General features: G+C 41.2%; 1 protein-coding gene across 2 annotated transcripts in view; it reads left to right on the forward strand.

The window, feature by feature from the left end:
* Window positions 1-7,434: 7,434 nt before the first annotated feature.
* Window positions 7,435-22,394, forward strand: part of DNAAF9 (dynein axonemal assembly factor 9) — a 131,548-nt gene continuing 116,588 nt past the window's right edge. For both annotated transcript variants that reach the window (XM_004772877.3, XM_004772878.3), the window contains exon 1: window positions 7,435-7,880. In XM_004772877.3, the coding sequence (XP_004772934.1) occupies window positions 7,798-7,880 (83 nt within the window). In that variant the 5' untranslated portion in view covers window positions 7,435-7,797. The remainder of the gene's footprint in view (window positions 7,881-22,394) is intronic.

A 22,394-nucleotide genomic window follows, 5' to 3' on the forward strand; every position in this document is an offset into this window, starting at 1 on the left:
TGGCTATTAGGATCTAATCAATGGTTGCCTGGGGTCAGGGTGGGGAATTTGACTGCTAAGGGGCCCCAGGAAACTTCCTATAGTCATAGAAATGTTCTGAGTCCTGACCGGGAAGCAATGATCCTACAACTATATACTTCATCAAAACTGATTGAACTATACATTCTCTTACCCGTTTTATTCTAAAGAAATTGTACCTCCATTGAAAAAAAGATTATTGGGGCACCTGGGTGGCTCAGTAGGTTAAAGCTTCTGCCTTCGGCTCTGGTTGTGATCCTGGGATCCTGGGATTGAGGCCCGCATTGGGCTCTCTGCTCAGCAGGGAGCCTGCTCCCCGCCGCCCGCCCCCCCCCGCCCCCCCCCCGCCCCCTGCCGCTGCCTCTGCCTGCCTCTCTGCCTACTTGTGGTCTCTGTCAAGTAAATAAATAAAATCTTAAAAAAAAAAAAGATTATTGGGGATAAACCTTTCAAAAGACCCTAATTAAATGGATTACATATAATACCTCAGATCATCCATGAGGAGGGTTGCCAGCTAATCGTTTATACCTATGTATATTGATATAAAAGAAAACTATTGCATAGGATATATACTAAAAGGTACTTGTTATTTAAAGGAAATAAATTGTAAGTAACTTATATACTTCTTCCTTTAATTGTATTTTTCTGACCTTTTGGTTCTTTTTAATAGTTCCTTGTTTTAGGGTGCCTGCTGTTCTGCCTACTTGTGATCTCTCTGTCAAATAAATAAACAAAAATCATTAAAAAAAATAGTTCCTTGTTTTGTGGAATTTGCGAAATTCCTTACAGATGCAATCTATATTCATTTTCTTTGTATCATAGCTTCTACAATGGCCACATCTAACTTCTTTAGTTCTTTTGTCTATTGACCATTCATTAATAAGAAAACTTGCTCAACATTAGCATTATGGGCCAGTACACTGAACAGGTACTAGGATAAAGTTAACGACCTTGAAAATTGCTTTTCAAGTTTGGTTTGTTGAAGCAGATACCATCTTTCACGGCATGACTTGCTTTTCCAATCTTCAGTATTATGTTGCATCTTTTACCCAGTAAATTTTTTTTAAAAAGATTTACTTATTACTTATTTATTTCAAGACAGAGAGGGCGGGGGGTGGGGCCAAGGGAGAGAGAGTCTTAAGCAGACTTCATGTTGTGCATAGAGCCAGATGTAGGTCTCAGTCTCACAACCCTGAGATCACAACCTGAGCCAAAACCAAGAGCCCAGCACTTAACTAACTAAGCCACCCAGGGGCCCCAGTTAATAACTTTTTTTTTTAAGATTTTATTTATTCATTTGACAGACAGAGATCACAAGTAAGCAGAGAGTCAGGCAGAGAGAGAGAGAGGGAGGAGGAAGCAGGCTTTCCGCTGAGCAGAGAACCCGATTTGGGGCTCAATCCCAGGACCCTGAGATCGTGACTTGAGCTGAAGGCAGAGATTTTAACCCGCTGAGCCACCCAGGCACCCCGCCAGTCAATAACTTTTTAAAACACTGTCCACTGACAAAAAACAACATTGTCATTAATTTTTGCTCCTTTCTTCTTCAATATGACACATGATGATTCTACTTGTTCCCATGCTGTCAGATAGGAGTATTTAGCAATATTCCTATAAAAGAATCAAATTCCCTATGAGATGAAATTCATTTCAAAAGGCAGCCATGACAAGTACTTTAAGAATTATCCACTTCAACATTGGGGAAGGTATGTGCTATGGTGAGTGCTGTGAAGTGTAAACCTGACAATTCACAGACCTGTACCCCTGGGGCTAATAATACATTATATGTTAATTAAAAAAAAAGAATTATCCACTTCAATTCAGAATTTCTCTTCCTTTACTTAAGCCCAGCCTTGATATTTAAAGGGATACATTTTCCTTCATCAATCATTCCTTTAATACATTCAACAGTTCCCTTAAGCAATGGGGTGCTGCAATGACACTTTTCTTTCAGTATGCATGATTCTGTTGCCAAGGAGATATTGTGCACCATGAACAAGAAATAAATTGGTTTCCCTTAATGGATTATTCCTAAAGTGGATAAGAATTTGGGGGGCTTTTTAAAAAAAGAATTAAAGTAAGATTCTGGTGCTTTAAACAAATTGAGGATTCTCTCAACTCCATTTATTAAAGAGAGCCAACAAGAGACACAAAGAACGTTCAGTGCCAGCAAAATCACAAAAATGCATTAATTGTTCACTTTGAACTGTATAAACGCTGGCAGAAGAGAACAATTTCATGACAATTACATCAAAGCAATGGAAGGATAAGAGCTGGCGTTAGAGCGGCCTCACGTACAATATGAGCAAGACAGCCAACAGCTCCCATAGACTCGTTCATGCTTTACCTTCTTCTTTTTTTTTTCAAGATTTATTTATTTGACAGAGACAGCAAGAGAGGGAACACAAGCAGGGGAAGTGGGGGAGGGAAAAGCAGGCTTCCCTTCCCAGCAGGGTTTGATCCCAGGACCCTGGGATCACGAACTCAGCTGAAGGCAGATGCTTGATGACTGAGCCACCCCGGCACCCCCACGCTTTCCTTTCAACTTTGAATAAACAATGTCTGCACTTCATGTAAACACCTACCAACATTTGTATTTGTATTATCTCCACCAAAAGCAGTACAATTTTCCTTATTAACTCCTAACTCAGAGAGTTTACAAAAATTTGCTCTTGTTTCTGAGGTCTCATCTGGAAGAGATTTTACTCAAAAGAGCCTTATAAGTGAACCTTTTCACAAGAAAAGTATTGCACAAAGGGAAAAATTTCCTGCATTGTCATTACTTGCACTCGTGATGATGCTGTGAAAAGATGAAGCATTTAGAGTTTTTTTTTTTTTTTTAAAGATTTTATTTATTTGTGAAGCACCTGGGTGGCTCAGTGGGTTAAAGCCTCTGCCTTTGGCTCTGCCTTCATGATCCCAGGGTCCTGGGATCGAGCCCCGCATCGGGCTCTCCGCTCAGCAGGGAGCCTGCTTCCTCCTCTCTCTCTGCCTGCCACTCTGCCTACTTGTGATCTCTGTCAAATAAATTTTTTAAAAATCTTTAAAAAAAAGATTTTATTTATTTATTTGACAGAGAGGGAGATCACAAGTAGGCAAAGAGGCAGGCAGAGGGCAGCATTTAGAGTTTTGATAATCACTACAGCAGTAAAAGGAATTATTGCATTTTTAACTATTGTGGTAGATTTTGTCCTGGCATTTGAAATTTTGCTTATAGTTTGGAATTAGAAAATACTTCTGGTAGCAGTACATTCAAATAGTCATTTGAGCTGAAAGAAACTTATGACAGTATACAGTGTGGGAAGCCATAAGAAGTTCTGCTATGATTATTTTATCTTGTTCATCTGGATTTCTCGTAGTCAAAAAATTGTTATATGGAAGTGTTGAATTGCTGTATTGGACACCTGAATTACACTGTATGTTAACTAATTGGAATGTGAATTAAAACTTTAAAATGTTATTTTGTCACTTTCTTTGATACAAGTTAAAGGAATCACATTTTTTTTAAGGATTTTATTTATTTATTTGACAGACAGAGATCACAAGTAGGCAGAGAGGCAGGCAGAAGGAATCACATCTTTTATGCTTAGCTGTTAGAATATGCTAGTTTATATCTGACTTTATACCATTTTCTTTTCTTAACATTTTATTTGATTTTATTTTAAAGATTTATTTATGAGAGAGAGTGCACACAAGTGGGAGGGGCAGAGGAAGGGGGAAAGAGAGAATCTCAAGCAGACTCCAAGCTGAGTACAGAGGCCTACCTGGGGCTCAGTCCTATGACCCCGAGATCATGACGTGAACCAAAACCAGTAGTTGGACGCTCAATTGACTGCACCACCCAGGAACCCCTAAGATTTTATTTTTGTAAGACTTTATTTATTTTTGAGAGAGAGTGAGCACATGCACAAGTGTGGGGGATAGGCAGAGGAAGAAGCAGACACTCTGCTGAGCAGGAAGCATGATACAGAACTCGATCCCAGGACACTGGTATCATGACCTGAGCTGAAGGCAGACACTTAACTGACTGAGCCACCCAGTGCTCCTCGGCTCAAGTCTTGATCTCAGGGTCATGGGGATTCAGGCCCCACACTGGATTCCACATTGGGCATGGAGCCTACTTAAAAAAGAAAGAAAGAAATATATAAATTGGGTATCATCAAAATTAAAAATTCTGTGCTTCAAAGGACACTGTCAGGAATGTGTAAAGACAATACACAGAATGGGAGAAAAATTTTGCAAATCATATAGCTGATAAGGGACTTTAATCTAAAATATATAAACTATTACAACTTAATGAAAAGGGAAATAACCAAATAAAAAATGGGCTAAAGGGGGGCACCTGGGCAGCTCATTCGGTTAAGCATCTGCCTTTGGCTGAGGACATGATCCCAGAGTCCTGAAATCTAGCCCTGCATGGGGCTCCCTTTTCAATGGAGAGTCTGCTTCTCCCTCTGCTTCTGCCCCCCCAACTCGTGCTCTCTCTCAAGTAAATAAATAAAATCTTCGAAAAAAATGGGCAACAGATCTGAACAGACATTTCTCCAATAAGATGTACAAATGGCTAATAGATGAAAAGATGCTTAACATCATTAGCTATCATGGAAATGCAGACCAAAACCACAATGAGATATGACTTCACACCCACTAAGATGGTTATATAATCAATCATAAAGATGGATAATAAGTTTTGGCAAGGATTTAAAGAAATAGGAACTCAGATATATTGCAGGTGAGAATGTAAATGGTGCACTGCTTTAAAAAATAGTTTGGGGGATCCTCAACAGGTTAAAGAGTTACCATATGACCCAGTAATTTCATGCCTAGATGATATACCCAACAGAACTTTAAACATATGTCCACATTAGATCCTGTACACTCATGCTTATAGCAACATTAGCTATAAAATAGTAAAAATGTGGGAAAAACCCAAATGTACATCAACTGATAGGTGGATAAGAAAGGTGATTTATCCATGCAATAGAATGTTATTTGACTATAAAAATTCTTATACATGGGGGCACCTGGGTGGCTCAGTGGGTTAAAGCCTCTGCCTTTGGCTCAGGTCATGATCACAGAATTCTGGGATCAAGCCCCCTGTCGGGGGGGCTTATTTATCCATCTTTTTGATTGATTATAACCATCTTAGTGGGTGTGAAGTCATATCTCATTGTGGTTTTGGTCTGCATTTCCATGATAGCTAATGATGTTAAGCATCTTTTCATCTATTAGCCATTTGTACATCTTTTTGGAGCTCCTCTGCTCAACAGGGAGCCTGCTTCCTTTCCTCTCTCTCTGCCTGCCTCTCTGCCTACTTGTGATCTCTGTCTGTCAAATAAATAAATAAAATCTTTAAAAAAATTCTTATACATGCTACAACATGGATGAACCTTGCAAACATTATGCCAAGTAAAACAAGTCACAAAGGACCATATTCTGTATGACTCAGCTTACAGGAAATGTTGAGAATGGGCAAATCCATAGAGAGAGAGAAAGATTAAGGGTTGCCTACGTCTGGGACCATTGGAGAGAAATACGGGAATGGCTGCTTTCATAAAAGGTGTAGGTTTTCTTGTTGGGGTGATGAAAATGTTCTAAAGTCGTTTGTTGTGACTACACAATTTTGTGAACATACCTATAGATTTGCAAAATAAATAAATAAATAACTGGAGGCACCTGGCTGGCTCAGTCAGTGGCACATGCGACTCTTAATCTACAGTTTGTGGGTTCAGGCCCATGTTGGGTGTGGAGATTAGTTAAAAATAAAACCTTCAAGGGGCACCTGGGTGGCTCAGTGGGTTAAGCCTCTGCCTTTGGCTCAGGTCATGATCTCAAGGTCCTGGGATTGAGCCCTGCCTGCATGGGGCTCTCTGCTCAGCGGGGGAGCCTGCTTCCCTCTCTCTCTCTGTGCCTGCCTCTCTTCCTACTTGTGATCTCGGTCTGTCAAATAAATTATTTTTAAAAAATAAATAAAATCTTCAAAAAGAAAAGTAAAGAAAGTGGTAATAGCAATCATAGCAAGACTGGAAGAGGTTGTATTTATAAATTTTCAGGCTGAGACTGAGTTGTCACAAGTCCAAATTCATAACTAATGGTAGCTGGGAGTTGAGTCTTAAAAGGATTTCAAACTTTGGATTAAAAAAATTTTTTTGAACTCAATATCTGATGCAGAAAAAAGATGAACTTCTCTGCCTGCAAAGAAGAGCTGTATTTGTAAGTCGCAGTCCACAGCCACCCTCAACAAAACCAGAGCTGATCTTATATATAATGTTTTGGGAAGTCTTGCGTTGGGAGATTGAAGGTATTTCAGAAACGGGAGAACCCACGTCCCTATCGACCGACTTCCAGCTCTGTTAGTGTGGTCACCAAGGCAGCTGAAAACCCGGCTAACTTCGGAAGCCCAGTCATCGGAGCGAGGCACTTGCGGATTGGCTGTTGTCTAAAAGCCTGGAGCTGTCAATGATTGGCTGACTTTCAGAACCTTGGGGGCTGTCATTGATTTACTAACTTTTCAGAAGCGCAGTTACTGGAGTGAAGCTGTTGTTGACTGGCTGATTTTCAGAAGCAGAGCCACTGGAGTGAAGCTGTCGCTGATTGGCTGATTTTCAGAGCCTGTGTTTTGATGCGAAGTTATCTCTAAACAATGGTGGTTACTTGTTCACTGCTTGCAACTTGAGTCAAGAAAAGTCCTTTTGTGGAATATGAATAATAAGTACTTTTAATTTTTAGTCCTTTCTTTTGGTCTTCCCTCAGCTAAAACTATGGAAGAACACAGGGATTATTCAGATCTTTTTAGTTGCGGAGGTAGGATATTTCAGCTGTTGCCATTTAAGTGATTTAAGCTCACATTGCCTCGGCGGCAAAAGAACTCTAAAATTTTTGTAATGGATTGCAAAAAGATCAGTACAGGCATGTAAGGCATCCTGACAAAGTACGGGATACAAGACAAAAAACGCGTCCTGCGTAAGTGAAACTCCTGATAACCCTAACAATTAAGGATTTCCCCCGTTTTACACAGTCTCGGTGGGATTAGGTTTCTTGTACAAGACCCTGGAGTATGAAACAGGTCCAGCCAGGATCTGAACGGTAAAGGGCAAGGATCCTCTGGGAACCTATGGGCCCCTGACGCCCATTCCCTGCGCTTGGGTGTGCGCGTACCGCTATCCTGAGGTCGGCTAGCAATCAGCTGGATGTTTGAAGGGAGGATGCGCAGTTGATTAGCAGTGGGTGAAGAAAGAGCAGCGAGGCACTCGTCTGGGAGACCTAGGGAAGCCAGCCCGGAACGTGGGAGGTGCTCAAGTTCCTGCGATACTCCGGGACCTGGGTGCCGCAGCGGAAGCCTTTGCTGGAGGCCGAAGCCGGCAGAGCCGGGCGGGGCAAACCCAGGCCCCGCCCCCGGGCGCGTCCGCGTGCGTGGCTGGGGGCGCAGCAGAGATCCCCACTCCATGATGCTGGGCCTGAGGACAGTGCAGAGCCGCGGCGTGGAAGCCCCCATCCTGGTGACCCGCGCTCGCAACATCCTGCTGGGCTGCCTCGCAGCTTAAGGAGGGCGCGGCCCTGCGGCGGTGCGCCCACTCCCTTCCCAACGCGTGCCGACGCCCCCTCGGCGATCCTTGCGCGCGTCCGGCCCCGCCCCCGCCCCCGACGTGCCCCCGCGCGCCGCGCCCCCCGCCCACCCGGCACGCCCCGCCGCCCCGCCCGGCCGCAGCGGGCCTGGAGCAAGCCGGCGGGCCTGAGCGACCCTCGCAGCGGCAGCGTCTTTCTCCGCCGCTCGCCGCCATGGACGTGTACCCCCCGCACCGGCTGGGGCTGCCCCGCGCGCGGTCCCCCGGCGGCCCTGGCCGCGGGTCGCCCTCAGTCAGGTACGCGGGGCCGAGGCCACAGAGGAGCGGCCGGGCCGGGGGTTGCGGGCTGTGGGGGTCCGGCGACGCCTCCCGCCGCAGGGCGTGGTCCGACATGGCTTCCTTGCAGACGGTTTTCCCTAAACGGCTGCCTGGGGACGTTTTCCCAGGAAATGCGCCCTTTGTAGCGGCTCCCACAATGGCTCCCCTGTAGACAGTCCCACAGCGGCTCCTCGGTGGAGACCCCCTGCTATGACATCCCCGTCCCTGTAGGTTTCCCCCAGGAAAGGTTCCCCTGTGGAGAACCTCTGCAGTGGTTTCTCTATGTGTAACTCACTTACCTTCCTCTTAGAATATTTCCCCCAGAAACGGCTGTCTGTGGAGAACCACCCCCCCTCCGCAACGCACACAGTAGCTCCCTTGGGTAGAACCCTTGAATGGGTTTCCCCAGAAACGGCTTACCTAAATCTCCCCTACAGTAGTTCTCCTCTAGAGCCTTTCTCCTTGACAGCAGCATCCCTAAAGAGTGCCCCCCCCCGCCCCTACATACATACACGCTGACAGCATCTTCCCTATTGCGGCTTCCCCCACCTCCCCATGCCCCAGCCTGCATCGCGACGCTCCCTCATTCCACAATAGGGAGCTCAGGTTGGGGGAGGCGCAGGAGAGAAAACTAACTGGGTGAATAGGAAAAAGAGGCCCAGTACCCCCCCCCAAAATTGGCGGACCCCAAGCCCCTGAGGAATTGGCGGACTCTAAGCCCCTGAGGCTAGAGACAGAGCCCCTGGGTGCCTAAGGATGGGGAGGGTGATAATGGGGAGGGTCTCTACCCCCTAGGAAGACCCGTTTCCGATTTCTGCTCCCGGTGCCTTTGGGGCTGACCTTGATAGTCTGGGCATTGTTTGAGAGGAGCTGTTACGAGGCCGCCAGCAGAGTGTGGAGGTTGGAATGAAGGAGCATTTGCGGCAGAGATCGTTGAGAGAGAAGAAAGAAGAGAGAGAGAAATGGGCTTTGGGATCTGCTAAACTGTCATTAAACCAGAAGAGGGTTTTTTTTGTTTTGTTTTGCTTTTTCTCTATTTTAGTAGCTTAGCAAAGCAAATATGTTTTTCCCTTGAAAGGAGGTTGTTAATTTATATGTGAAAAATGGTTCTTCTTGTATCCTTGTTATGGTACTAAAGGAATTGTATTTTTAATTTTTTGCTAGCCAGTCTGGTTTTTTTTGTTTGTTTGTTTTGTTTTGTTTTTATTTTGTTTTAACGAGAACAAATTCAGGGAGAGGAGAACTAAATCTTAAAATCCTGTCCCTTGCTTACTTCCTGACATTCCTTCCCCCACCCCTCCCTGTTTGTTGAATGAATAAAGGTTGGGAGAGATAGAGCTAGATACCCTTGGTTGCATTTGGGAGTCTTAATTTGCTTCTGATTTGGCAGGTGACATTGTTTGAATTCCTGCTCTGCTCTTCAGGGGAATTCCTTGTGTTCTAAATGTTTAGCTTCTTATGGTAACCTTCTCCAATCTGTCCTAACATTTCTGGCAGCCACTTTCACTGTTAGAAAGTATTTGAACTTTGTACAGAATAGAAACTGCACAGGGTACTTCTTTTTTCTTTTCTTTCCTTTTTTTTTTTTTCTTTTAAAGTAGGCTCCTACTCAGGACCCTAATATCAAGAATTGCATGCTCGACAGTCTGAGCTAGCCAGGCACCCTTGCACAGGATATTTAGAATTTGGAGCAGCCATCCTTTAAATCTAAGCTCTGTATAGACTTGGGGTTCATCCCAGATCATTTTGAGCTTAGGAATCTTGAGTTTTTGAAACTTTTAGGAGAAAAAAGCTTCCCAGTGAACTCCATCTCTGCAATAACTGCTGCTATCCTTATTTCTAGGAACATGGCAGTGCACAGCATATTTTTAAAATAGTGTTTTGTTGTTAGATTAATGATGGATAACTTTATTAATCATAAACTCTGAATCTTAAAACAAGTGGTTGAGTGAAACTTGTTGGTCTTCAGACAAGGGATAGTGCATGGAACCTCAAGGCCTGTTTTACCTTTGGTAAAAGAAATTGAGTCAAGGTTCTCCTTCTTTACCCTACTTCTGCATAACCAAACATGCTTTTCTTACCCATTCAAGCCTTCCCCTGACTTTTGACACTGAATGGCAGTTATGGACTCAGCACTTTCCTGTCACCCATATTTGAATTCTTTGCAGCACTCTGACTCTGAGTGATGAAAGAGGCAGGCGTAACTGGTGAAGTTGCATTCCTGAAGACCCATAGATAGCACTTTTTAAGTGTGTGTTTCCCTTCTAGCAGTGAAGTTCATTTTCACAGATGGGGAATAGAGATCAGGAGTTAAAATGCTGTTGTTTAGAACTAGAAGCTGCTTTTTCAGGATGTGGTAGTCATTACTGCTTCCCATCAGCTATTTTTGGTTTCTGCCTCCTGGACATGTGGTACAATTATACTTGCCCCCTTGAAGCTGGGTATGGCATTATGAGTTGCTTTTGGTCCATCAGTGTGTTCAGGAATGATGTGTATTCCTTCATGGTAAAAGCTTCCAGTCTATGATTTGCCACTATCTTTCCCTCTACTGTGGTGTCTGTTAGTGCTTCAGGTGGTGGCAAGTCCATCAGTCTGGGACTCAGAGCAAACTTCAAGATGACTTATGTTTGACATGTAGAGCAATTAGTAAACCTTCATTGTTTCAAGGCACTGAGATTTTGGAATTATTACCAGGTAACTATCTTGACTACTAAATCTCCCCTACAGTAGTTCTCCTCTAGAGCCTTTCTCCTTGACATCCCTAAAGAGTACCAACCCCTTATGTTTTCCTACTTCAGAGGAAGGGAGGCAGGCTCCCTGCTGAACAGAGAGCCTGATGTGGGGCTCGATCCCAGGACCCTGGGATCATGACCTGAGCCAAGGGCAGAGGCTTAACCCACTGAGCCACCCAGGTGCCCGCCATTTTACTCCTCTTTATACAAATAATCCAACATACACTGGGCTAGGTGTTGTGAGACAAAGTAGGCCATTGCCCTCAAAGAGTTCCTTTATAAATGGAAAGAGACACGAACAGTGCAAATCATAATACAGAGAGTTGAGAAATAACTACTGAGGAAGAAATAGGGCTGAAGTAATAATAATGTAAGAAGGTATAGTTGATTTTGAGTTTGACTGTTGGAAGAATGAATTTGCCATTTACTGATACCGGGAACACTGGAATTAGAGCAAAGGGAGTTCAGATTTGGCCTTATTCATTTTGAGTTGCCTAATAGATATCCAAGTGGAGATCTTGGATAAGCAGTTGGATATCTTAATCTGGAGTTCAGGAGAAAGACTGGAACTGGAAATGCTATGCTGATGTCTCCCACATTTTTATTTAGATCTTTGAGACTGGGTAGAGATCCCGAGAACAAATTAGATAGAGAAGACTAACATGCAAGCCTTGGGATATCCCGTCTAGGAAAGACAGTGTAACAGTGGTTCCAAATTCTAATGAAAAGTAGCTTCCTACTTCTGAAATGGGAGAAGAATCCAGGACAGTCATGGGAAGCCAAATAATAAGTGCCATTGGTGGGCTGATGAGGAATATGAATAGTCTATTAGATTTGGTAACATAGAGGTTATTGGTGGCCTTGACAAGAACAGGTTTGGTGCAATGGGTTCAAGAGAAAATGGAGGAGGAGAATTGAAGACAGTGAGTATAGATAGTCATAATGATGTTGTTTCAAGGACTGAAGAGCAGAGCAATAAGGCTGTGGCTATGAGAGAGAGGAGAATAATGCAGCTATGGCTATCAGAGAAAGCAGGGAAACAGGGGTCTGGTTGGAAGGGTTAAAGTGTTAGAGTTCTTTTGTTTTTAGGTGGACAGACATTATAGCCTTCCTAAAACAAAGTTGATGGGAATGATGGAGTACAGAGAGGAAAATTGATTATTAAAAGAAAGGAAGGGACTATTGCAGGGGTGAAGTCCTTGAGCAGTTTGAGAGGGAATTGAATCTAGGACATAAATGGATATATTGGCCTCAGACTATATAGGTGCATGAACAGTTCATCTGTGGTGGGTTTATAGACCCAAATGCTGGTGTATTGGTAGCTTGGTGGTGGGAGAAAGTGAAAATTCTCTTCTGTTTACTTCTGTATTTGCCATTAAATAGGAAGGCAGATCTTCAGCTAAAAATGAAGAGTCGAGAAGGTGTTAGAAGTTTGAGAAGAAAGAAGGTGTAAAATCCATCCAAGAGAGTTGGGGAAAATTAGTTGAATAAAGAAATGTTTTAGGATTGCCAGGCAGCTATAAGTACCCATTTGCTCTTTGTTGTCATAAATTTAAGGTGAGACCCAGTTAGCATGGTTGTATGCTTTTCCTTCAGCTTTATTGAGCTGTTTGGAGGTGGATATTGTGGAAGGGAGTGGCTCAAGTAGGGTAGAGGACATCATTGGAAAACAGGAATAAAGGAACTGAGAGGTAAGGATAGTGGGAGGATTGCCTGTCTTAGTGCTTACTGAAATTATCATGAATGAAGATAGAAGTAATAATAGCAAAAGGGATAGTGATCGAGAAGCTAAAAATCTTTAGGGAATGTGGAGAACTGAATGACCCAGAGATTTGTACTATTTGTAACAAGAAGGGCTAGCGGGTGGTTATTGTTTGATGGCATGAAGATTTCACCCAAAATAAAATAAAGCAAGAAGTTAGATAAACAAACTAATTATGGTTGATTGATTGATTTTTCTCAAAACCAGAGGACATGAGTTTCCAGATCAAAAGGACATTTCAGTAGTCCAGCACAACTAGTTTAAAAATATCCATGCCGAGGTAGAAGGTCATAAAATTTTTGAGTGCTATAGAGTCAAAAGAATAGCTACAAATCAGATAGAGTCAGGAATCATAGAATTGCAGCAAGACTGGAAACTAGAAGATAATGGAGAAACAGTGCCTTCTGAAGGAAATGGATTCTTTCCCAGAATTCAATATCCAGCCATAGCAGGTTTGAGGGATGGTTAAAGACATTTCACACATGCTAGTTCTCCGAGTTTGACCTTACGTGCACCCTTTATTAAGAAGCCACTGAAGGATGTATTCTAGCAAAACAGTCTGACTAAGGGGTTCCTGTGCTGGGGATCTTCTATACCATGTACAGGTGGAGTTTCTTCCTTGATAAGGGACTAGTAAGAAAGGGCTTTCTTTGTTATCCCTGGAAATTACCAAAGGCCTGGGATCATTTTTTATTGCCATTTCCCACATTGCTTGCCCTGGTACTTAGATCAGTGTCTGGCACATAGACAGCATTCACTAAATATGAACTGCTGTTGTAAGCTATTATGAAATATTGCTTGCACTCATTATTTATTGAATTAATAGAGAATAACTACAGGGGAAGCTGTGGGCTATGTTAAATTTCATAAGTGTTCAGAGAATGAAAAATCACATGTGAGCTAGTTGGTGAGAAGTGGTTCATGACAATGATGATCTACAGGAACACTTCATTAGAGCCTCACAGAGGCAAGTTATCTCTTCAGGTGATACTTAATGGCCAGTGGCCAATACCTATGGCACTCTTTTGGCTTTACAGATCTACAGAAATAATAATTGCTGTTGTATAGATGGTCTCTGCCTTAAGAAAACTCAGAATGCAAAGTATTGTATATATGAAAATACAGAGTTTTACCTCCAGTATACTTGCTTAGATACTGGCCAGGGAAGCTTGGTGTGGTGCCTATAGAAGCAAAGAGGGTTTGCTTAGTTAGGCTTTTACAGTCTTATTTCTGACCCAGAAGTAGAGGTCTCAGTATCTGCCTTTTCACTTGTGTCTGAGATGACTGTGTACTGAGAACTCTTATTTATTGAATATGGAGGCATTTATATATACAGTATCTTAAAAATGTTTCATATGAAGCTCCTGGGCTTTTCTGTGATATTCTGATTTTTAGAGAAGGGAGTGAATGAGATGCAGATCCACTCGAGAGTTACACAGCTTAAATTATTGTTTTGCCCTGAAAGTTTAGGAAAAGGAAAAGGTTTTGCATTATGGGTGTTTAAAACTTTTATCTGTGATTTTGAGCCCTGGTTTGAGGAAAAGTCAGCTCATTTGGCATGCTTTTTGTTTTCAACTTCTTATTTTGAAATAAACAATTTTAGATTTATAGATGAATTGCTAATATGCTGTTGAGTGTTCTATGTAGCCTTCATCTAGCTTACTCTAATGTTAACATCTTACATATAACCACGCACATTTATTAAAATAAGAAATTAATAATGGTGTAGTGCTTTAATTTATTATGTAAACTTTTGTTTACTTGGCTTTTAGCACTCTGGACTATTTATTTGTATTTCCACAGTTTCCCACTAACATCTTTTTTTCTACTCTAAGATCCAATCAAGGATCCCACATTGCATTTATATTTGGCATGCACTTAATAGTCAAAGAAGTGAGGGAAAGTAATTGTGGATGCTTTCTGAATGAAGACTTGTGAAACTGACTTTACAAAGAGCAGATTGTGTGAGGAAATGCTCAGAGAAAGCCAGAGAAAAGGAAGAAAATGGAAAGTAAGACGTTATACAGGGTATTATAAATAGACTTCCAGATAACAATTTCCATTTGTGATAGGTAGCATTTTCTGAAGTCCTTGAATTTAGTTTGTGGAGTGTCTTATTAACCCCAGTTAATGAAATATGTGTAGACTTGAACTGCAGTTGGGTACCAGTTTTACCCATTTTAGGTTAGGTGGCCTATTGGTTAAGAGCTACATTTGGCAGCTGGTAAAAGATCCTTAACGATAATGACTTAATGTAAGGATTTATTTTTACTTGCAAAAGATGTCCATCTAAGGAGAGCAGTCTAGTCCTGGTGTAAGGTCATCAGGGAGGAAACGGGGCCTCTTCTGCTTATTTTTGTGCTCTTAGCAAGTGGATTCCATGGCTTCATGGTCACAAAATGGCTGGAAGAACTCCAGCTATAATGTCTGTCAGGCAAGGGGAAGGAGAAGAGAGGGTTCTCCTAGTTAAGTCGGCTCTTTGCTTCAGAGAGTTTCTCCAGAAGCTTCCACATGATGGCTCCTGCATGTCTCATTGATCAGCTCTAGAAGCAGAGGAACTGGGCCATTACTGCCCCAAGTAAAATTGGGGTACTGTGAATGAAAAAGAAGGGGAGAATTGGGGCGCCTGGGTGGCTCAGTGGGTTAAAGCCTCTGCCTTCGGCTCAGGTCATGATCCCAGGGTCCTGGGATCGAGCCCCGCATCGGGCTCTTTGCTCAGCAGGGAGCCTGCTTCTTCCCCTCTCTCTCTGCCTGCCTCTCTGCCTGCTTGTAATCTCTGTCTGTCAAATAAAATAAAATAAATAAAATCTTAAAAAAAAAAAAAAAAAGAAGGGGAGAATGGATATGGATTAGGTAACTGATTGCCTCTCCCACAGGGAGGTAACGATGTGGAATGAAAGTTATATTGCTTAAGATTACTGATAGGTCCGGTGAGCTACAAGAAACATGAAAGTGCTGGGAGGGGGGAAAAAAAAGTGCTGGGAGAAAATTAAAGTCATCAAGTATTTAATGATGCTAGTGATTTCTCATTCATATCTTCTGTGTGTATGTATGTGTCCTTTCAGTTTAAGTCAGTTACAGTCAGTAGTTAACCATGTTCTCACATTGGGATTGCTTTTTCCGTTGCAAGTTGTTGCCCCAGCAAAGACATTGGTGGGCAATGACATTTACTGCCTTGCTACACATCTTGCCCTTTTGCCTTTCTTCCAAGTCTCTAGGTTTTTTCTAGTGGGGTTTTTTTTTTTTTTGGTCTTTTTATTTTTAAGATTTTATTTGCAGGTAATCTCTATACCCAATGTGGGGCTTGAACTCACAAACCTGAGATCAAGAGTCATATGCTCCCCTGACTGAGTGGCCAGACACCCACTAAGGGGTATAAATAATTGCCACTTTAACTCAGAGCCAAGTTTATTAAACCCTAGTAGTCCTACAGTAGCTCCTTTTAATTAGTACCTGAAGTCTAAATTAATGCTTATGAGGCTTGTTTGTATTATTCATACAGTTGACTTCCCCCCAGCATTTTATTATGAAAGTGCTCATAAGTACGGGAAAGTTGAAAGAATTGTTCAGTGGCATTCATGTGTATCCATACGTAGATTCTACACTTTTTTATTTTATTTTATTTTTTTTTAGATTATACACTTTTAATATATTTGCTATATTTGCCTTATATATCCATTCCTCTATCAATGAATCTATCCTATATTGTGATATTTCCTTTTTACAGCTTTTTAAAGTAAGTTATAGATATGTTTCCTGGAATTGATTTTCTATTAAGAAGAATGCTTTCTATTGCAAATGACAGAAACCCAACTCAAAGGTTTTAAGTAAGAAGAATATATTGCCTTAGGTGACTGGAAGGAATAATAGGGAGATAGCCTTCCTACAGGAAGAGGTGTAGAAACTAGGGCCTCCAGAACTGGAACCAGAACTCTTCTATCATAATAGTTGCCTCTATCCATATAGCCCGAAATACACATTCTTTCTGTGTGTATTACTATGACCCTTGAGGCCATTTCTTCCAGGTCTAAAATGAGGAAATCCCTGGTAAGGACTCCCCTTAGCATGGCTTGTTCCTGGGTAAGTCAAAATTGGAAACTGAGGCAAAGAAGGAGCACAGTGTTTGTTATCAGGGGAAGTAGAAGTGGAAAGCATGCTGAGTTAAGTACATACCTCAGAAAACTTGCCACTTGCTTTCTTCTGAGGTTGGCATAATCCCGGTACTTGACAAGGAAAACTACAAGTGCAAAAATTCTTTTTTTTTTTTTTTTAAGATTTTATTTATTTATTTGATAGAGATTACAAGTAGTCAGAGAGGCAGGCAGGGAGAGAGAGGAGGAAGTAGGCTCCCTGCTGAGCAGAGAGCCCGATGTGGGGCTTGATTCCAGGACCGTGGGATTGTGACCTGAGCTGAAAGCAGAGGCTTTAACCCACTGAGCCACCCAGGTGCCCCTACAAGTGCAAAAATTCTAAATAAAACAATAGTATATTGAAACTAGAAGTATGGTGAAAACAACTTTATAAATAAGTAGAATTTGTCCCAGAAATGCAAAAGTTGTTTATCATCAGGAAATCTATCAATGAGCGGTGCCTGGGTGGCTATGTCAGTTAAATGTCTGCCTTTGGCTCAGGTCATGATCCAGGGGTCCTGAGATCAAGTCCCACATCAGGCTCCTTGCTCAGCAGGCAGCTTGCTTCTCCCTCTGCCTACTGCTTCCGGTGCTTGTGAGTGCACACTCTGTCTCTCTGATAACTAACTAACTAAGTAAAAATGAATAAAATCTACCAATGAAATTAACATACTAGTAGATGCCCCCAATCTACTATTTAAAAAATTAATATTCATTCTTGATTTGAATCAAGTAACATAATAAGGTTTCAGCTAATATAATAAAATAAACAAAAGAGGGGTGCCAGGGTGCCTCAGTTGGTTAAGCTTTTGACTCTTGATCTAAGCTCAGTTCTTGATTCAGGGTTATGAGTTCAAGCCCCTACTTAATAAAAAAGATAATAAGCAAAAGAAATGATCATCTGCTTCTTGCAGTAGGCTCTTAATTGGTCTCTGAGGTTCTACTCTTGTCCCCCTTTGGTCTGTTTCCAGTATAGTAAATAAAGTGATCTTATGAAAATACAACTCATCTCATATGAGTCATCCTTATTTTCAAAATACTCCAAGAAAAATCTCAAATCATGAGCTTTGACAAGACTCTAATCCAGCTTCCACCCCCCCCCTTATCTCCTATTATTGCTGTCTTCCTCACTTGCTGTAAACATTGCTGCTTCCGGACCTTTGCAATTACTGTGCAGCTTGCTCTCTGGCATCCTTCAGGGCAAAACCTTTCCTCTACCTTTCTTTAAAAGGGCAGCCCACCCTCCTCTTAGGACTCTCAAGCCATTTATCACCATATGATAAATGTATTTTTCCTATTTATTTTTATTTCTCCCTCACTCATTTCCCAATTAGAATGTAAGTCCTAGAGGCTCCTAAGTGGCTCAGTCGGTTAAACATCTGCCTCTTGGTATCAGCTCAGGTTTTTTTTTTTTTTTTTTTTTAATTTATTGGACAGATAGAGATCACAAGTAGGCGGAGAGACAGGCAGAGAGGAGGAAGCAGGCTCCCTGCTGAGCAGAGAGCCTGATGGGGCTTGATCCTGATCCCAGGACGCTGGGATCATGACCTGAGCCAAAGGCAGAGGCTTTAACCTACTGAGCTACCTAGGCGCCCCTCAGCTCAGGTCTTGACCTCAGGGTTGTGAGTTCAAGCTTTGTGTAAGAAAGAAGTGTAAATGAAAAAATAAATGACATGTAAATTCTTCTATTTTCATTGCAATGGTTTTTGCCCTTTTACTGATTGCTAAGTCCTCCCCCCAGCTCTTGAGTAACCAGTGCCTGACACATGGTAGGTCCTCAGTAAAAACGTGATGAATTAATAAGTTGGAATAAAAGTTGTAAATGTTAATAAAAAAAAAAGTTGTAAATGTTGAAGACATAAAACCACTATGTTTTACTACTTGGAAAACTATGATAATAGATAAAAGTCTTAGAACTGAGTTTATCAAATTGTTTAAAAAAGATAATGGATTCAAGATGACATTCAAAACGGGAACAAAAACTGTAAAATACCTAGGAATCAATCTAATAAGAAATATGTAGGGGCACCTGGGTGGCTCAGTGGGTTAAGCCGCTGCCTTCGGCTCAGGTCATGATCTCAGGGTCCTGGGATCGAGCCCCACATCAGGCTCTCTGCTCAGTGGGGAACCTGCTTCCTCCTCTCTCTCTCTGCCTGCCTCTCTGCCTACTTGTGATCTCTCTCTGTCAAATAAATAAATAAAATCTTAAAAAAAAAAGAAATATGTAAAACTTACATAAATAAAAATATAAAACTTGACAGAAGGACATAAACAGGAGAGGAACGAAGGAGCGATGCATCACGTTCCTGAGTGGGAAGCTCAGTACTGTCCAGATTCAGTATGATCATAATACAAATTCTCAACGGGAATTTGTCTGTACTTGACAAACTGATTTTATAATTCTTCTTAAAAAGAAAATGTTCTATACTAATTCACTATGGAAATTCAATGGGAAGTTTTATTTGATTGAAATCAATTTAAAAGATGCATATATATATTTTGTATATTTCATATGTATTGGATATATATATTAAAACTTAAAATGAAAAAAAAAAAAGAAAAGAAAAAAGAAAATGTTCAAGAACCCTGGTGGCTCGGTTGGTTAAGCGTCTGCTCTAGTCATGATCCCAGGGGCCTGTGACCAAGTCCCTCATAAACCTCCTTGCTTGTCAGGGAGCCTGCTCCTCCCTCTGCCTGCCACTCCCCCTGCTGGTGCTCTCTTGTGCGCACTCTCTCTCTGACAAATAAATTAAGATCAAAGAAAGAAAGACAAAATGTTCAGGGGTGCCTGAGTGGCTCCAGTGGTTTAAGTGTCTGCCTTTGGCTCAGGTCATGAGGTCGAGCCCACATTGGTATCCCCGTTCAGTGGGGAGTCTGCTTCTCCCTTTTCCTTTGCCTCTTCCTTCCACTCATGTGCTCTGTCCCTCTCTAATGAATAAATAAAATCTTAAAAAAAAAAAAAAGAAAAGAAAATGTTCAGTAGGGCGCCTGGGTGGCTCAGTGGGTTAAGCCGCTGCCTTCGGCTCGGGTCATGATCTCAGGGTCCTGGGATCGAGTCCCGTATCAGGCTCTCTGCTCAGCACGGAGCCTGCTTCCTCCTCTCTCTCTCTGCCTACTTGTGATCTCTCTCTCTCTGTCAAATAAATAAATAAAATCTTAAAAAAAAAAAGAAAATGTTCAGTAAAAACCATGATCTTTGAAACAGTGATAGAACTGGAACTTGCCCTTTAAGATATAAAAATAACCCATTTATTGTAAAGTTCAAGTAATAATTTTGGTTGTTTTTTAAGTATACTATTTCTGAGAGACTAGATCAAATAAGAATCAAATATATGGATCCCGCTTTATATAATAATTTAGTATATGTTAAAAGTGGCTTTCTACATCAGAGGATGAAAAGGATTGTGGTTTGGGACATTTATATTTTGGAGGAAAAATACAGTTATATTGGGTCACCTGGGTGGCCCAGTCAGTTAAGTATCTGCCTTCTGCTTAAGTCATGATCTCTGGGTCCTGGAATCAAGTAGCTTCAGGCTTCCTGCTCAGCAAGGAGTCAGCTTCTCCTGCTGTCTCTACCCCTCCCCCAGCTCATGCTTTCTCTCCGATAAAATAATAGTTATATTCCTGCTTCACAAAAATAAAAAAAGCAAGTTCCAGAGGAGCAAAGAGCTAAATGTTGAAAACACACACACAGACACACACACAATTAAATAATTGGCATTTTAATTTTTTTTTATAATACTGAGTGGGAAAGACACAAAAGGAAGACCTAAAACTCCTAAGCCTAAAGATAGAGTTAGGCAGATTTAGTTAAATAAAACTTGACATCTCCTGCATGAAAAAGATACCATAAACAAAGTCTAGCAGTTTCAAGAAAATATTTGCAGCATATGGCTTTTAAAATATGGAATATGTAAATTATTCACAACACACCCTTCTATGACTAAATAGAAAATGAGTCAAGAACAAGAATACGCATTCACAGAAAAGGAAATATAGATGATCAATAAACATTTGACAGTCTCCCTAGTGATTAGGGAGAAATGTAAAAGTATGATAATGAGAATTAGGTGAAGAGTGATAACACATAGTTTAAAAAGTTGTGGGGAAACAGGTACTCTGGTATACTGTAGGTGACTGTTTTAAGAAAACAATTTGGCAACATTTATCAAAATTTAAAATGCAGGTACTTCTTAACTGGGCAGTGCTACTTTTTAGGTCCCTCCCTTGCAGAAATTTTTACAGTGCCAAAGATGGATATAGTTATTCTTTGAAGCATTATTTGCTATTACAAAAATAATATCCTGAATGTTCACTCAGAGTGGCTGGTTAAATAAAAACAAAAGAATACAGTATGGCACTTTTAAAAAATGCAGTTGAGTTCTAAGAACTAACTTGGAAAGGTCTTAAGGTACAACGTTCAGTGAAAACATGTTGCAGAGCACTTATTTATCTCATGATTATGATTTTATGTAAAAATAATCCAACCCCCCAGAAAACTCACCCAAACTAAACATTACAGAGAGATTCACACCAGTTTGTTCACAGGAGTTTTCTATGATAGGGTGAATCAGATTAGTATGAGGATTCACTTTGTGGAACAATCAAAACATAAAGTGTACAGGACAATATATTCAATATTTACTTAATTTTGAAAATAAAAAAGTTAACAAAGTCACACACAAAAAAACTGGCAAAAATAAAATTTTCAGGTTTTTTGTCCTTCATTTCCAGGGAACCAGGATAATGAAATATAAACAAATATACCTGGCTGTGTATATCATAACTTATAAAAGCAGTGAGGAGTGAATTAACTACTATAAAACCAAAGAGGGGAAAAATAGAGATGACTGACTTTTTAGGATTTGGAAATACTGTGTCTGTGGCAAACTTTATTGTCAGGACATCAGTGAGGTGTAGCAGAAAGGAAAAGTTCAGAGTTAAGGTATCTGGTAGTTTACATTTTGATGCTGCTAATCCTGGCTCAACCTTATGATTTTGGGTAAACTGCTTCTGTTTAGGTCTTGGCTTCTTCACTTTATTATCTATCACATGTAGATTCTGAATCTGAACCCAAGTAGAGTCAGAAATAAAGTATAGTATACAAGCGGCATATTTGACATAAACCACATTAGTGGGTCTGCTTGGACGACAGGTATTCTGAAAGAGGAACTTTGTAAAGCCATGGTGACTCAGGCCATCTGTCTACCTAGGATGTGCTAGCCATGCCCAGGTAAACCTGGAAGATAGAGGGCAGTGCTCTTGCTGGTTGTGGTGTATGTTTGAAAGTTTCTATTAAAAAAAAAGAGAGAGAGAGACTGGTGGATATACAGCAAACTCAGTGGTGATCTCTGGGTGTTAGGAACAATGACAATTTTAATATCCCATTTTTTTCATCCAAGAAAGGATAATATTTTACATGTGGCACCAAGGTAAATAAAAGCAAGTATAGGGCGCCTGGGTGGCTCAGTGGGTTAAGCCGCTGCCTTCGGCTCGGGTCATGATGTCAGGGTCCTGGGATCGAGTCCTGCATTGGGCTCTCTGCTCAGCAGGGAGCCTGCTTCCTCCTCTCTCTCTCTCTGCCTGCCTCTCTGCCTACTTGTGATCTCTCTCTCTGTCAAATAAATAAATAAAATCTTAAAAAAAATAAAATAAAAAAAAATAAAAGCAAGTATGCCAAAATGTTAATAGAGGCTGATTCTGGGTGCTGGGAATACCTGTGATTCTGGTTTTCCCTATACTTAGTGGGTTTTGTTTTTTTTAAATAGGTAAGTATTTCAATAAGTGACAAGTTTAATGGTTCAGTGACAATAGGTTATGTTCTGGTTAAGAATTAAATTTGGGAAGCAGGAAAATGTTTAAGGAAAGA

This window comes from Mustela putorius, unplaced genomic scaffold (genome assembly GCF_011764305.1).
Source record: "Mustela putorius furo isolate JIRA1106 unplaced genomic scaffold, ASM1176430v1.1 tig00000874_pilon_pilon_pilon, whole genome shotgun sequence".
Taxonomy (NCBI): domain Eukaryota; kingdom Metazoa; phylum Chordata; class Mammalia; order Carnivora; family Mustelidae; genus Mustela; species Mustela putorius.